Source organism: Cervus elaphus, chromosome 28 (assembly GCF_910594005.1).
Source record: "Cervus elaphus chromosome 28, mCerEla1.1, whole genome shotgun sequence".
NCBI classification, from domain to species: Eukaryota; Metazoa; Chordata; class Mammalia; order Artiodactyla; family Cervidae; genus Cervus; species Cervus elaphus.
The window spans coordinates 41781236-41798174 of record NC_057842.1 but is presented as its reverse complement, the minus strand read 5'-3'; the positions used below and the strand labels follow the sequence as shown (position 1 = coordinate 41798174).

Below are 16939 nucleotides of genomic sequence, written 5' to 3'. Positions count from 1 at the left end.
TCGGCAAGTGGCTTTGTCAAAAGAAACACACTCTCACATGCCCCTTCCTCCCAGTCAACAGTCCAGGTGTTGGGGGGAGAGGGCCCCAATACTGAAGGGAGTTATGTAGCAGCAGTCCCTCAGTCCTGCAAGAATTAGTGACACAGAAGAACAAACACAGAAAAATATTTTGTGGCAATAAGAAAGCAGTATTTAAAAAAAAGAATTTTCATCTTGCGTTTTATTTCTTCTACTTTTACAAAACAACTGTTTTAAAACTTTCTTACAAAGACTTTAAAAAGACAATATACATGACATGCAGGAGATGAGAATAATGTTCCTCTAATACAAAAGCATTAAACAATATTTTGGATGCTGGACAGCACTTCTGCACGTTTATGTATTAAGACTAGAATCCTCAGAGCTCCCCACTGCGGTATTTTCTAACACAGTATTAGTGGTCGTGGAAAGTAATTTGCCTGAACTGCTCTCTTTTTCAGTCTCCTCCCAAGTAACTCTCAGAGGCCTCCTGAGGGTTTCCGGAAGCAAGAATGTTAGACCTCCACTCATTAAGGCCAAGGTCCCAACAAGCAACTAGAAGGAAGCAAAAAAAAAAAAAAAAGTGAGACATCGAGAAAGAAACGTACCCTTCAGAGAATAATCATTTCTGAACCTTGTTCAGAGGACAATAGAATTGAAATTGACATAACAGCTGGCATTTTTCTCAGTAAGACCTTTTTTGTTACTTTTAATTCATTGACTAAGCTTAATCTGATCATTCATCAACCACCGTGGAGCACCTATTCAATAAATCCCAGTTACTGCCTGCATTATTACTCTTGTAGGCACAGTCCTAGGAGTTACACTGAGGGAAAAAAAAAAAAAACTCCCTGCCCTGTCTTGTCAGGCTCCAGAGTCTCGTGGGAGAGCCCAGAATCTTGGATTTGAACTTGATGGTCAGGGACTGTCTTAGTCAATCCTGCTTCTGCTCCCAGTAATGCACATGCTATCAGCATTCAGCAAATGGTGGGGACTGAATAAATGCACGCATGCACAAATGAACAGTTCAATGAATCAAAATCTGTAGCATTTAGGGGGAAACAGAGGCAATGGAAACTAGCTGCTACTTTGTGTGGGGGGAACGACAGTTTCCAAGTGATTTCCTATAAAAATTCAGTATTTCTTTACCTTCCAGGTTTTGACACATGAAAGGCAACCTTTTAGACTACCACCAAGGTGTTTGCTTTCAAAAATGCAAATCACATTAAAAACTAAAGTCTGCATATCTCTTCTCTGTTGATCACTATGAAGATATGGGTGGGTTTTAGAACTAAATCTGGATATAGTCTGTAAAAACTTTGTCTTTACATAATTTAAGCTCCTTTAGCAAAAAGTACCGAGAAGAGCCCATAAAAATAAATTAAGCTATGGGCTTTCTGATAAATCTGCATATTTGGTGCTTTTATAGTCTCTGAGATACAGTACAAACTGAGACATGACATGAGGCCACATCAGTTACAGATGTGACCTAGGAAGACAGTTCTTGACTCGTTTTGCAAAATACTGATAACCTAATTCCAGAAATGCATGAGTAAGCCAAGAAACAGTAACAGAATTTAAAGTGATATTGCAAAGGACATAGAAATCCCAAGAGAGACCTCTATCAGGGTCTGAAAAACACTGAACAAGTCTAAACAAGAAAAAGAATCAAATGAACAATTCAAGACAAGACTGGATTTTCTTTTTTAACTTGGTAGTGAGAATCAGTTCAGTTCAGTCGCTCAGTCGTGTCTGACTCTTTGTGACCCCATGGACTGCAGCATGCCAGGCCTCCCTGTCCATCACCAACTCCCAGAGTTTACTCAAACTCATGTCCATTGAGTCGGTGATGCCATCCAACCATCTCATCCTCTGTCGTCCCCTTCTCTTCCTGCCCTCAATCTTTCCCAGCATCAGGGTCTTTTCCAATGAGTCAGTTCTTCGCATCAGGTGGCCAAACTATTGGAGTTTCAGCTTCAACATCAGTCCTTCCAATGAATATTCAGGACTGATCTCTTTTAGGATGGACTGGTTGGATCTCCTTGCAGTCCAAGGGACTCTCAAGAGTCTTCTCCAACACCATAGTTCAAAAGCATCAATTCTTTGGCGCTCAGCTTTCTTTATAGTCCAATTCTCACATCCATACATGACCACTGGAAAAACCATAGCCTCGACTAGACGGACCTTTGTTGACAAAGTAATGTCTCTGCTTTTCAATATGCTGTCTAGGTGGGTCATAACTTTTCTTCCAAGGAGCAAGCGTAGTAGTGAGTAGTGAGAATAGTCAGGCACTGAACAAACAACCTTGCATCTCTCCTTTCACTCCAAGCAGGTCCCCCACCCCTGTGGCCAGCCCTTGATACCCCACACAAACACCCCAACAACCTCCCCTGGCCAGGAGGAGTCTTTGATCCCTCTCACCTTCTCACTAGGGGTGGGTGGTGGAGGGGTGTGGGTGGGGGTAGGGTCTCCCCCCATCAATAGATCTCCCTTCTTTCTCACAGACTTCTGATCTTTTCCTTTCCACTGGCTAGTTTCCCTCGGTAAAAATAAGTTTCTTGAGCCTCTTACAACTTCTGTACCCACTCTGCCTGGGAACTTGTACTTGCTACATGTGTGGCCCTGGGCAGGTGACTTAATTTTTCTGCTCCTCAGTTTCCTTATGTAAAATGGAAATAATAATACTACCTGCCCCCAAAGGAGTGGTGAAAGGATTAAATTAAATAACACATTTAGGGCACTTAAAACAGTAACAGTTGAGGAGCCAACAAACAGTAGCTGTCATTACTACTCTCTATCTTTTGAAACAAGCAAAAGAGACTCTCCACCTCAGCCCACATCCATTGCAGCCCCCACCCATCTTCTCCACAGCAGTCCCTGCTTCTCCTTCCATCCTGCCCGCCCCCACCTCCCCCTCCCACCCCCACCCACCGCCCCAGCAGCATGGCCCTCACCCAATCCCCACGGACTCTGCTCTTCCCAGGCCGCAGATTCCTAGCTGCCCAACCTGACAGCCGTGTGTCTGTTCGGCTTTTCTGAGCCGCTGTCCTGTTCTGCCTTCCTCGCCTCCCCTCCTCCTTTGGGGTCCTGGTCACCTCCCCACCTCCCTTGCTGCTGCCCCTCCGTTTCCACCCTGAACCCTTCTTCCCATCAGGCGCTGAATGCCACTGTTTCCAGGGTTCTGCTCTGCAGTCTCCCTCCCTTTTCCCTCACCCTTCATAAGCTGACTCTCAAGTACATACCATGACCCCCACCGTGGGGGCTGTCCTCGGAGTTCCAGACCTGTAAAGGCACCAGCCTCCCCCCTACCCCCTACCCCACTGCACCCTCCCCAGGCATCAGGCAGGCACCTCCCGCTCCTCACCCACAATTCAAGGGCACCGTTCCTCCCCACCTCAGCCTTGTTCCTCTTCCTAGAGTCCCTACAGCCCTGAGAACAACCATCCACCCCTCCAGCTGCCCCCCTCCACCATACCCAACTTGTCACGGGTCCAGGGGGTAACACTTTTCCATCCTGTCTTCTCCAACCTGCCTTTAGTCTGATATGCTGACCTCCTTTGAGATCCCTGCATCCTGTCACCCTTACCTCCTGACACCCACAACCCACCCTGGGTGTTAGCAGCAGTGCTTGCACCCAGACCCAAACTGGCCATGTTTCTTTTCCCCTCTAAGTTTTTGCCTTTCTGTTGCCTCTGCATGGAATTCCCTTATCTCCTTTTTCACCTGGCTGACTCACACTGGCCCCTCTAGACACAGATGAAAGGACCCCTCCTGCAGGAAACTTCTCTGGCCCTAGTTGGGGTTGGTAGCCCTCTCCTGCAACCCCATAACCCCAGCATTTCCCTACCCCAGCCCTCTTCTCTGAGACCTCTGCCTTCCACACCAGTCTGGACATCTTTCAGGACAAACGCTATCTCTTTCATCCTGCTCCTTATCACCTAGCGGGAAGCCTAATTCAAAATCAACACTCAACCTTTGCCAAATGAGTTCATGAATACAAAGATTATGTGAATTAGATGTCCATTTTTTCCCTTAGATTACTAAAAAATAATGGTTGAAAATAAAAGCAACAGAAGGAATGATGCTCATGTGCTTCTTTTGGAAAGAAAAAATATAAACTTATCTTCTAGATGATCATGTCTGTTCCTCAAAAGGAAAATACTGGCTCCCTGGGCAGTTTGACATCCATAAATAAGCTTAATGAGAAATTTAATAATTTATTTTTTTACTCATTAAAAATAACAAGCAACATCTGCAACATCCAAAGGATGCACATTCACAGAGTATTTTTGCAAATACACACAAGACTCTGATGACAGAGATGTTCCTGGGGAAGAGGGGACGAGAGTCAACGTGGAAGAACTTGTTTCTCTGCATACCCTTTAGGACTGTTTGTTTAACCTACAAAAAAGGCATGGTATTTGGATTTGAACCCAAGTATGTCATTCAAGGGCTTCCCTGGTGGCTCAGATGGTAAAGAATCCACCTGCAATGTAAGAGACATGGGTTCGATCCCTGGGTTGGGAAGATACCTAGAGGAGGGCATGGCAACCCACTCCAGTATTCTTGCCTGGAGAATTCCCATAGAGAGGAGCCTGGCGTGCTACAGTCCACGGGGTCACAAAGAGTCAGACATGACTAAGCACAGCACAGAACATGTCATTTAAATACTAATAGCAAAAACAGCACCTACATTCTATGACTGGAAAAGACTCTGATGCTGGGAAAGCTTGAGGGCAGGAGAAGTGGGCTACGGAGGATAAGATGGTTGGGTGGTATCACTGACTCAGTGGACATGAGTTTGAGCGAACACCAGGAGGTAGTGAAGGACAGGGAAGCCTGGTGTGCTGCAGTCCATGAGGTCCCAAAGAGTCGGACACGACTGAGCGACTGAACTAAAACAACATTCTATGAAGACTGCTTTTCGTAAAGCAAGTAAAATAGAGCTTGTCATATAATAAGCACTATGAGAGTAGCTGGTAAATAAAATTAAAAATCCCTTTTAACTTTATAGTCCGTAATGGATCTTTATGGATGTCCTTAAAAAAAATCTTTATTTGGTTTTAGTGACTTTTATAGCAGTTTGCTTTTATTGATTTATCTATCTTCTTCTATGTGTCTTGGCTTATTTTTTAAAAACATCTTTTCCCCTTTCATCTTCTATTAATGAGGAACATAAAGAAGAGAAGCGAAAAGCAAAGGAGAAAAGGAAAGATATAAGCATCTGAATGCAGAGTTCCAAAGAATAGCAAGGAGAGATAAGAAAGCCTTCCTCAATGCAAAGAAATAGAGGAAAACAATAGACTGAGAAAGACTAGTGATCTCGTCAAGAAAATTAGAGATACCAAGGGAATATTTCATGCAAAGATGGGCTCAATAAAGGACAGAAATGGTATGGACCTAACAGAAGCAGAAGATATTAAGAAGAGGTGGCAAGAATACACAGATGAGCTATACAAAAAAGATCTTCACGACCCAGATAATCATGATGGTGTGATCACTCACCTAGAGCCAGACATCCTGGAATGTGAAGTCAAGTGGGCCTTAGGAAGCATTACTACGAACAAAGCTAGTGGAGGTGATGGAATTCCAGTTGAGCTATTTCAAATCCTAAAGGATGATGCTGTGAAAGTGCTGTACTCAATATGCCAGCAATGGCCACAGGACTGGAAAAGGTCAGTTTTCATTCCAATCCCAAAAAAGGCAATGCCAAAGAATGCTCAAACTACCACACAATTGCACTCATCTCACACGCTAGTAAAGCAATGCTCAAAATTCTCCAAGCCAGGCTTCAACAATAGGTGAACTGTGAACTTCCAGATATTCAAGCTGGTTTTAGAAAAAGCAGAGGAACCAAAGATCAAATTGCAAACATCTGCTGGATCATCAAAAAAGCAAGAGAGTTCCAGAAAAACATCTATTTCTGCTTTATTGACTATGCCAAAGCCTTTGATTGTGTGGATCACAATAAACTCTGAAAAATTCTCAAAGAGATGGGAATACCAGACCACCTAACCTGCCCCTTGGGAAGCCTGTATGCAGGTCGAGAAGCAACAATTAAAACTGGACATGGAACAACAGACTGGTTCCAAATAGGAAAAGGAGTACGTCAAGGCTGTATATTGTCTCCCTGCTCTTTTAACTTATATGCAGAGTACATCATGAGAAATGCTGGGCTGGAGCAAGCACAAGCTGGAATCAAGATTGCTGGGAGAAATACCAATAACCTCAGATATGCAGATGACACCACCCTTATGGCAAAAAGTGAAGAAGAACTAAACAGTCTCTTGATGAAAGTGAAAGAGGAGAGTGAAAAAGTTGACTTAAAGCTCAACATTCAGAAAACTACGATCATGGCATCCAGTCCCATCACTTCATGGCAAATAGATGGGGAAACAGTGGAAACTGGGGCTGACTTTATTTTTGGGGACTCCAAAATCACTGCAGATGGTGATTGCAACCATGAAATTAAAAGACGCTTGCTCCTTGGAAGGAGAGTTATGACCAACCTAGACAACGTATTAAAAAGCAGAGACATTACTTTGTCAACAAACGTCCGTCTAGTCAAGTCTATGGTTTTTCCAGTGGTCATGTATGGATGTGAGAGTTGGACTATACAGAAAGCAGAAGGCTAAAAAATTGATGCTTTTCAATTGTGGTGTTGGAGAAGACTCTTGAGAGTCCCTCAGACTGCAAGGAGATCAAACCAGTTCATCCTAAAGGAAATCAGTCCTGGGTGTTCATTGGAAGGACTGATGCTGAAGCTGAAACTCCAATACTTTGGCCACCTCATGCGAAGAGTTGACTCATTGGAAAAGTTCCTGATGCTGGGAGAGATTGAGGACAGAGGAGAAGGGGATGACAGAGGGTGAGATGGCTGGATGGCATCACCGACTCGATGGACATGAGTTTGAGTAAGCTCCAGGAGTTGGTGGTGGACAGGGAGACCTGGCGTGCTGTGATTCATGGGGTCGCAGAGTCGGACACGACTGAGCGACTGAACTGAACTGATAGTACACATTGCTATATTTAAAATGGATAACCAGAAAGGACCTATTGTATGGCACATGGAACTCTGTTCAATGTTGTGAGGCAGCCTGGATGGGAGGGGGGTTTGGGGGAGAATGGATACACATATATGTACAGCTGAGTCCCTTCGCCGTTCACCTGAAACTACCACAACATAGTAAGTAGGCTATACCCTAACACAAAAGCCATGAAATTAAAAGACACTTACTCCTTGGAAGGAAAGTTATGACCAACCTAGATAACATATTAAAAAGCAGAGACATTACTTTGCCAACAAAGGTCCGTCTGGTCAAGGCTATGGTTTTTCCAGTGGTCATGTATGGATGTGAGAGTTGGACTGTGAAGAAAGCTGAACGCCGAAAAATTGATGCTTTTGAACTGTGGTGTTGGAGAAGACTCTTGAGAGTCCCTTGGACTGCAGGGAGATCCAACCAGTCCATCCTAAAGGAAATCAGTCCTGGGTGTTCATCAGACAGACTAATGCTGAAGCTGAAACTCCAATACTTTGGCCACCTCATGCGAAGAGTTGACTCATTGGAAAAGATGCTGGGAGGGATTGGGGGCAGGAGGAGAAGGTGACGACAGAGGATGAGATGGCTGGATGGCATCACCGACTCGATGGGCATGAGCTTGAGTAAACTCCGGGAGCTGGTGATGGACAGGGAGGCCTGGCGTGCTGCGATTCATGGGGTCGCAAAGAGTCGGACACGACTGAGCGACTGAACTGAACCGAACTGAACACAAAAGTTTAAAGTTTGAAAAGAAAAGAAATGATCATAAAGCAAACATATCACGATTTTGATCACTCACAAGAAAACACTACTTGCACCCCAGAAGCCTGTCCCTCCCTCCTCCACAGGAGGTCCTGGTTTAGTCAGTTAGCCCCATCAGTTTTCCTGGTTTTAACTTGTACGGTTATAGAAAGTCTGTGGAAAAGGGGTCTCTTTCTCTTAAGGAAAAAAAAAAGGTACATGAAAGCTTGGGGGAGGTGGGCAAGAAGCATTCTCTGCAGAGGGGATGTCCCAGCAGAGGAGGTGGGGCAGGGTGGAGCAGGGTAGGTGTGGGGAGGTGGAGGAAGTGTGTGAAGAAACAAAATAGGGAAGATGGGGAGGGGTCAATCTGGAAAGGACAGGAGGATCAGGCAGAGCTGGGGCTTGTTCTGAAGGTGGGGGCAGCTGGATTGGAGCTGTGGGTTCAGCAAACTACTCTGATGGGGTGGGCGTAGGGGTAGAGTGAGGGGAGGGAACCTGGGAGGCAAGCAGTGATGAGGAGCTGGACTGGAAGCAGGTGAGGAATAGGGAGGTTTTGAGCAAGGAGGATTTGGTGTTGTGGATTGGGAGGAGTTGGGGTGGGGTGGGGATAAAAGCTGGCATTCTAGTGTCATGTGGGAGGCCAAGGACTCCCACCCCACGGTGGAGACAGAAGGAAGAGGGAACATAAGCCAGCTGGGTTTGGGAAATGGTGAAGCCCAGGGAGGATATCCACAGGGCTAGTGAGTCTGCAGCTTGGAAGCGAGGGCAGCACTCAGGAGCAGTTATCCATACAGCGATTGGGAAAGACAGCCAGGATGGCTCTTGGAGAGTGAGGCAGTCAGAAAAAGAAAGAGGAGACAGAGAGTGAACAGCCTAGAGAGAGCTCCAAGCAGGAAGTTCCAGAAAGGGAGCCTGGAGGAGGAGGAAGAGGACCAGCACGGCCCACCCCCGGGGCTTGCCCGTGAGTCGCTGCAGCACCCCCAGCCACCCCCACCATCCCCACCTCCCATCACCCATCCTCCTCCTGCCCCAGTTGTGTAACAGTGCTCTGCGTGCCTTCCCAAACTCAGCCGGGCCAGGAGGAAATCTGCAAACTGCGCAGAAGCGCCCTCAGGCTTCATAAGCAGGTGAAGAGCTCACACTGCCAACGCCAGGAGGGGGCACGCAGGCAGCCCCGCCCATGAAGAGCCCCTCAAGTTTCAGAGACGCTGCAAACCACAGACCCCTACACCTCTCCACCAGACACCACCAGATTCTTCCAGGAACAGCAGCCTCCAGAACTGGCCTTGATCAGACATCACAAAGGCTGGGGGGTGGGAGGCAGCCGGCAGATCCCAACAGATGAGCACAGGCTCAGAGACCATGGACCAAAGCTCCTGGCTTCGTGATGTGTTGAGAGGCCCTACTTGAGCTGACCAAGTTGTAATTAACAGCTGACAGTGGGGAGAGGGGGGAAGGCAATAGACAAACAATAGAAACAGCAACCACCATCTGAGTTAACAACTAATGAGCTGTTAACAAGGATGCTGCTGCTGCTGCTGCTAAGTCGCTTCAGTCGTGTCCGACTCTGTGCGACCCCATAGACGGCAGCCCACCAGGCTCCTCAATTCCTGGGATTCTCCAAGCAAGAATACTGGAGTGGGGTGCCATTTCCTTCTCCAATGCATGAAAGTGAAAAGCTAAAGTGAAGTCACTCAGTCATGTCCGACTCTTTGCTATCCCATGGACTGTAGCCTACCAGGCTCCTCTGCCCGTGGGATTTTCTAGGCAAGAGTACTGGAGTGGGTTGCCATTGCCTTCTCCAAACGAGGATGCTAGAAATCCCCAAACCAAATTATAAGTTGGAGCCTAATAAATAATATAGAAGGCAGTCAGCTGCTCTGCCTCACCGCTATCTCAGTCAAGTTCTATAAATTGATGAACACCTGTGGCATGAAGATCCAAACGCTGGAGAGATAAATGCATAACGGGGCCACGATGCTTCCCACACGGCCCACGGTGCTGCCACTCCCCACGGCCAGCGACCTGGAAACACAGAGAGAATTAAGACAGCAGCAGGAATAGAAGACTAGGGACATGTGATACAGACAGTGAGGGAACAGCTGCCCAGATCCCCGTCCACCCTCCCCACAGAGAATAAATAATAAGACTTAAGTCAGCTTAATATACTTGGAAATTAACTTTAATTTTTCAAGAATTGTTCATGATTTCCCCTGGAGGATGAAATGGCAACCTACTCCAGTATCCTTGCCTGGAAAATCCCATGGACAAAGGAACCTGGCAGGCTACAGCCCATGAGGTCACAAAGAGTCGGACACAACTGAGCGACTGAGCACACATGTTCATGATTTATATTCACATTCTGCGAAATATCAGTGTCTACAAACACGCACATAATTCAAGACAAAAGAAAGGTAAAGCAGTCTTAATCAGCTACGCAGATGAAGCTCTTACTATACTCATTCAGTCTAACATTGAGGAGAACATCAGTCTTCTACAGCTGAAGTTTACTTAGAATATGGAGGGGGGATTTGGGAAACCAGAAGATTTATATCTATGGATCATTCTATTTCAATTTTTTTAAAGTCAAAAAATATCTTAATATATTTTCCTTTAAAACTTGTTTATAGAAACCTTATAGAATCTCTAGCAGGAAGTAAAGAATGTGCTTCCAACACGAGTGTGCTGTGCTGACTCAGTCATATCTGACTCTTTGCGACCCTATGGACTATAGCCCACCAGGCACCTCTGTCCATGGGGATTCTTCAGGCAAGAACACTGGAGTGAGTTGCCAGGCCCTCCTCCAGGGGATCTTCCCAACCCAGGTTTCAAACCTAAGTCTCCTGTATTGCAGGCAGATTCTTTATCGTCTGAGACACCAGGGAAACCCTTCAACATGAGTAAGTATCTCTTATTAAGCCTTGGAGAGAGGCCCCAGGAGAAACCGGGGCCAGACTCCTTGATCTCAGATTTCTAATCTTCACAACCATGAGAAAACACACCTCTATTGTTTGAAGCCCTCAATCTGTGGTGGTTTGTTGTGGAAGCCCTAACACAACTGACATCAGGACACTAAGAGACACATCTTTAGAACATTAGCCCTGAGTCGGTGTAAGTCAATTGTGTTTGAGATTTAAAATGGTTTTAGGACAATACAGGACAAAACAAATTCTCTAATATCCTTGCTAATGATGTCTAGACAAAGCCTCTGATTCAGAATTAGCATCACCATGTAATCTTCCCACATCTTGGAGTTCCCATACTTCTACGAAAAGAAGGCATTTATACTCAGAGACTAAATGTAAGGAAATGACACATAAGTGAAAGATAAGAAAACAACACAAAAATAAGTAACTCTTACCTTACAATGGTTGGATACAGCTCCGCTGTATAAAGGTATATAAGGCCAAACGCTGCCCCTATGAAAAATTTTCCAGCCATAGTTGCCACCACTAACCAAAAATGGTATTCCTGAAAATGTATATATTGGCAAAACAGACCATCATTTTGTCATCAAGTAATATTTTTAAAAGAAAAAGAGAAAATCCTTAAAATTATTACTTAAAACTTTCTAATCCTCCAGTGTCTTTCAGAACAGTAAGTTTCATTTTTGTTTGAATCTATTTTGTAAATTCTGCTCATGGTCTGCAAAAGCTTTCCCTATTTATGAAATTTAGAGAAAAGTTTTACTGTGCCTCCTCTGCCTTGGAGATTTCAAATCACCAATTAAGAAAAGCCACCTGGGAAGAGAAAATGTGGAATAAGACCCTCCCAGATAGTTTCTGCTGTCATCCTTGATGTATTCCACTTCCTGAAGTAGTTCTCAGAGATTTCTCACAGTCCGTCTTTTCTCTCCTCCCCTGTCTGCCAGCTGGGTGTTGAGACCCAGGTGACCTTGGAGTTCATGCATTAGGGGTAGCAGCACCTCTGTCAACCTGCGTCCCTGAGTGACTCCAGGGAGCCAAACACCCCCTTCACCACCCCTACACCCACCAGCGAGGAGTCACATCAAACTTCCTGTGAGCCAGAAATAAATGTCTATGATGTGAAGTCACTGAGATTGGGGGCGGGGGGGGGGGGGGGTGCCTGTATTAAGGCAGCCAGCATCACCTATCACCTTCATCACTTTGCATTCAGTGTTTGTTGAATGAATTAACGGAACTTAGAAAAACTGTATTGTGTTGACATTACCATTTGGAGAGAAGTTTTATTAGAGGGGAAATTTTTGTGATTAAGGGTTAGTACTCTATCTCTAGAAATGCCATCAGCCACTTTCTGGTCTTCCACATTACTGCTCGGGCTTAACCACCATAGAGATGAAAGGTTTTAGAGTTCCCCTAAATCCTCACTAGCTCAAAGACCGTTGACATCAACTCAACTAATGTAACTGCAAGTTACTTAAAAATGCATACAAAAAAGGTGTGGATGAAGCATCCTCAAAGTGGCAGAGACCTCCAAGTCTTAAGTAATTTTAACTAATGTGAATCAGTTGCATGTATCAATCACCTGGAAATTTCAATCCATAATACATTTGATTCACCAATTATTCACTGATAATTAAGTGAAGCATAAAGGGAGGTCACTGGTTAGCGTAAATTAGATTTCAAACAATATACAAAACTTAAAATGCCTTGATCTAAATGATCACTATAATTATATATATATAATATAAATTATTTTAAAGTATTGTTACAGTGACCATATTTTCTATATTGAGAATGAAAATACAGGTTCTAGTAACATTTGGGGTGAAAAAAGGAAGAGTTCTTCTGGGTGCAAGAGGTATTCTAGGCCAAAGAGTTTGCCAAAATACAGGAATGAGGAAGTCATTTCAGTAGTTTATGGCACTGTTTCTCACTAAGAAATTTCATTCTTAGAAACAAGATCCTTGGGAAATACATGCACACTAGGAATTGGAAACTACTAACCTACCACAGTGAAAAACAAGACTGTTTAAATTGCAACAATTCTGAACCTAAGACTCATAGTATCTTTCATCTGTCCCCATGACACCCTTGCTCCTTCACATTTCTGATCAAATGTCACATTCTCTGAGAGGCACACCATCTTCGACCATCTTAGATGAAATAACAGTACATATGTGTGTTCCCCCTCCAAACACAGTCATTCTCCATCCCTCATTCAATTTTGTTTTTCTTCATTTTACTCAGAGAAACTTGACTTACTGCATGTCTTCGGTACCTAGAAAAGAACCTGGCACATACTAGATACTGGATAGAACTTTCATGAGTGAATAAAAGTTTAAGATGATGATACTCACTGGAAAGTGCAATCTACTCTCCTCACTCAAGATTACCGTGTTTACACAGTACAACACTGACCATCTCTGAGAAGTGGGATTTTGGGCTTTGCCCCCACCTCCCACATTTCTTTTACCCTTAAATTTTCTACTACTTATTATAACAGAGAAGGAATGGTTTTTTTTTTAAGAAAACATTCAAAATATTATATATATAATCTATCCCTATGTCTTATTTCATCTTCATATTCATAAGCTGAAAATGTCCCCATCAAACTGTCACAGCATAACTAACCATTCCCTAAGCAAAACATAAAAGAACTCACCTTGGGGATCACCATAATCACACCATTGGTCACTGCGCTTGACAGAAGGGAAAAAATCAGAATGTTTCTTCTCCCCACACGGTCCATCCCTAAGCACACAAAGACATAGGCAGGAATTTCCACTACACCTGTCATGGAGCAAAATGACACAACTCTATAAGCCAGAGCATCCAACTGAACAGGGGGACCCTGCTTTCTAACCCAAAGGAATGGTCAACCTTCTCTCTGATCTCAGGGACTTCTAAGAACTATCTAACCACTGCCTGAGAGGCAGCAAGGCCCACGACTTTTAAACTCACTGGAGTGGGGAGGATGTTTGCTGAATGTGCACTAATGCTCACATAATCTGCTTAGCACTATTCATCTCTCCTCAGAATCTTATCCCCAACGAGGCTGGAAGCTCCTGGGACACAGCACAGTGCCTGGAGGGCAGGCTGGTGGAATGAACAAATATGTAAATTAATAGACAACACTGATCTTTTCTGATCTTTGACTTCTTCTGCTTGACAGAACTATAGGGAAATGTTTGTATCAGTAACTTTGAAATTAGAAATTAAGGTAGAAAATTCAGTGCAGCTAGGTACATAAAGTAATGATAACTGTTTGATGGATTTTAAACCTAAAAATAAAGCTAATATGAATCCCTCACTGAGCAAGGACCTTGTCTTGGATCTCCTTTTACGCCCCCTACAAAGTCTGGAACTGACTTAAAAGCCCTCCTGTTGAAGAACCGAAGTTTGAATCTTAGATCCAGAACCAAAAAGCTTTACATCTATCAGCCAGAAAGCAACAGGGAGCAAGCAAGATTTCTCAGCAAAACTGAGCAAACCCAGTAACCTCTGAGAAACCGTCACTGCTTACCAGCCTAGATTGTCCATGTAATTCAAAGGTCTCTTCTTTCAACCCTCTGCAGCTTGCCTATCCTCAGGAGGCTACCCACCACTGCCTTTGAGGATGGGTGTGCACTTGCCTGTTTAACTACAGAATGCTATTAGCGCCTGGACTGGCATGTCTGGGTCTACATGTCTTCTGTGGCTTTGGGACCACATCACTGCAGATGGGTACATATTTCCTGAGTTAACATCCTTAGCAGTACATCAGAAATTAAACTCTGCTGCAGCTGCTCAGAAAAAAAAAATTAAAAAAGGCTGGGCAAAGACAAAAAATAACATTCTGAGCCCTGCCGGAGAGACGGTCTCCCTTCTCTTCATTAACATGAAAAATAAACAACTCCAGAGAAAATGCCTCCCCTTCACAGACCCTGCTGTAAGCTCTGGTGCCTCCAGACCAAAACAGTAGGTTCATCTATTACTCTTCTTTTTTAAAAGGACTTTTCAAGATCAAATAAAACAATGATTCTCAAAAGAACCTCCTGGGAATAGGCCTGGATTATCACCTCCACTTCCCAACTAACACTAAATGAGTCAGTTTAGTTCAGTCGTTCAGTCGTGTCTGACTCTTTGTGATCCCATGGACTGCAGTACACCAGGCTTCCCTGTCCATCACCAACTCCCGGAGCTTACTCCAACTCATGTCCATTGAGTCGGTGATGCCGTGCAACCATCTCATCCTCGGTCATCCCCTTCTCCTCCCTCCTTTGATCTTTCCCAACACTAAATGACTTGAGCCAAACGAGTAAGGGACAGCTCAGGGACTGGTCTTCGGGAGCTAAGCCTTTCCTGCCACCTCCCTCCCTCATGTCTGACTCCCGCCACGTCTGACTCAGGGCTCTCCTCTCTCCAGCACCGTGTGCAAGGCCACCAGCTGAATTCCTGGAGCCCAGCAAAGCTGCACAGCCACTGGGAAAGCTGGAGAGACCTTTTCAAGTCTATTCCACCTTGATTCTTCTTGAGTTGTTGTAGAGATGCCGCATCTAAATTATTGACTTGACTATGTCTGGGTTAGAAATGGTGCAACCAACGAACCCTTCTGGGATTAGGCCAATGTGCCATTATTGTCTTCACTTTTATAATGTATAATCTTTCTAATCACTCAGACCCCATTCTGATCCTATCTCCACACAACCCCAAAGGTATGTCCTGAGGCTACTGTAACATTCATCACCTGCAAGTAGCACAAAACCTAGGCTGAAATCCCCACCAATCTCAGACCATCTCAGGAGTTGAAAACTTGTTCAAAATTTGCACAGCACAAAAGTCCTGACTAGAAGCGCTTGACAAGCAGAGGGCTACTGGCAAGGGTCATGACATGAAAAAGCCAAAGGCAGTAGAGACTAGGTGTGCGCTCAGTCACTTCAGTCCTGTCTGACTCTTTGCAAGCCCATAGACTGTAGCCCACCAGGCTCCTCTGTCCATGGGATTCTCCAGGCAAGAATACTGGAGTGGGCTGCCATACTCTCCTCCAGGGGATCTTCCGGACCCAGGGATCAAACCCCTGTCTCCTGCATTGCTGGCAGGTTTTTTACTGCTGAGCCATGGGGGAAGCCCAGGGGCTATAAAACAATGCTATTTGTCTTGGAAACATTTTTATATTTATGAGATTGCCTGTCTTCTTGAGAATTGATGTATCTCCATCAAATTTAACAGACTATATCATAAAGATCTAAAACCCCAGCATTCCTAAACTTCCCGATGTCACACCCCACCCCACTTGATTCTGCTACCATTTGCTGCTCTGTTCTAGAAATAACCGGGCTTCCCTGGTGGTTCAGACGGTAAAGCGTCTCCCTACAATGCGGGAGACCCGGGTTCAATCCCTGTTTCTCAAACTGACACATAGAGTGCGTTCACTTGTTTTGTTTATAAAATGTGCTTAAAGTCAAGATGGGCTCTTTTTATAAACTTATTGGTCCCTCCCCCCTAAAAAAAGAGTAGTTCTTTTTCTCTTAAAATGACTTATAATTCCTTTGTGCTATAATCAACAAAAACAGGTGTCTCATCAGAGCACTTTAATGAGAAAGGATGATATTTATGTATAACAATTTTAAAGCAAACTTTTCTGGGGATAATATCAAATGCAAGTAGCCTACCCAGAAATAACCAGCTGCACAAATGCATTTCTGATAATTCTCTCATGTCTGGTGTGAATTTGGTTAGGAGTCACACCTCAGGCCATCACAGCTTCAGAGCTATTTTAACTTGCCACTGAATTAAAAGAAGCATGACATCATAAACTACAGTTGCATGTGTTTAGGTTATTTTACTGACTAAAATTCCTAAATTAGAAGGTAGAAAGATGCCAGAAGATCTCCAAGACATGTTAAATTTTAAAAGGAATGCAACTTGCAAAGAACAATATGTAGTGAAAAATCTCATTTATGTTAAAATATAAAACATTTATCTGTACAAATGTATGGAGATGCGTAAAAAGAAATCTGAAAATACAGGCCAAAGGTTATAGATGTTACCTCTGAACTACGGTCCTGAGATGGCAATGGGCTTAAAGGGAGGAAGCAAGCAAGGAGAAGAGGCAGGAAAGGAAGGAGGGTCTCAAGTCTTCGATTTTGCACTTTTTTAAAGAAAATAAATACCTGTGTAACACTAAAGGGGGTTTTCCTGGTGTCTCAGATGGTAAAGAATTTGTCTGCAATGCAG

General features: G+C 44.2%; 1 protein-coding gene across 1 annotated transcript in view; it reads right to left on the bottom strand.

Moving 5' to 3' along the window:
• Window positions 1-208: 208 nt before the first annotated feature.
• SLC22A16 (solute carrier family 22 member 16) overlaps window positions 209-16939 on the bottom strand; it is a 31524-nt gene continuing 14793 nt past the window's right edge. Inside the window, exons 5-8 of the mRNA XM_043890443.1 lie at window positions 13386-13513; window positions 11161-11270; window positions 9725-9824; window positions 209-573 (exon numbers count right to left, since the gene is read on the bottom strand). Coding sequence (XP_043746378.1) covers window positions 376-573; window positions 9725-9824; window positions 11161-11270; window positions 13386-13513 — 536 coding nt within the window. The 3' untranslated portion in view covers window positions 209-375. The remainder of the gene's footprint in view (window positions 574-9724; window positions 9825-11160; window positions 11271-13385; window positions 13514-16939) is intronic.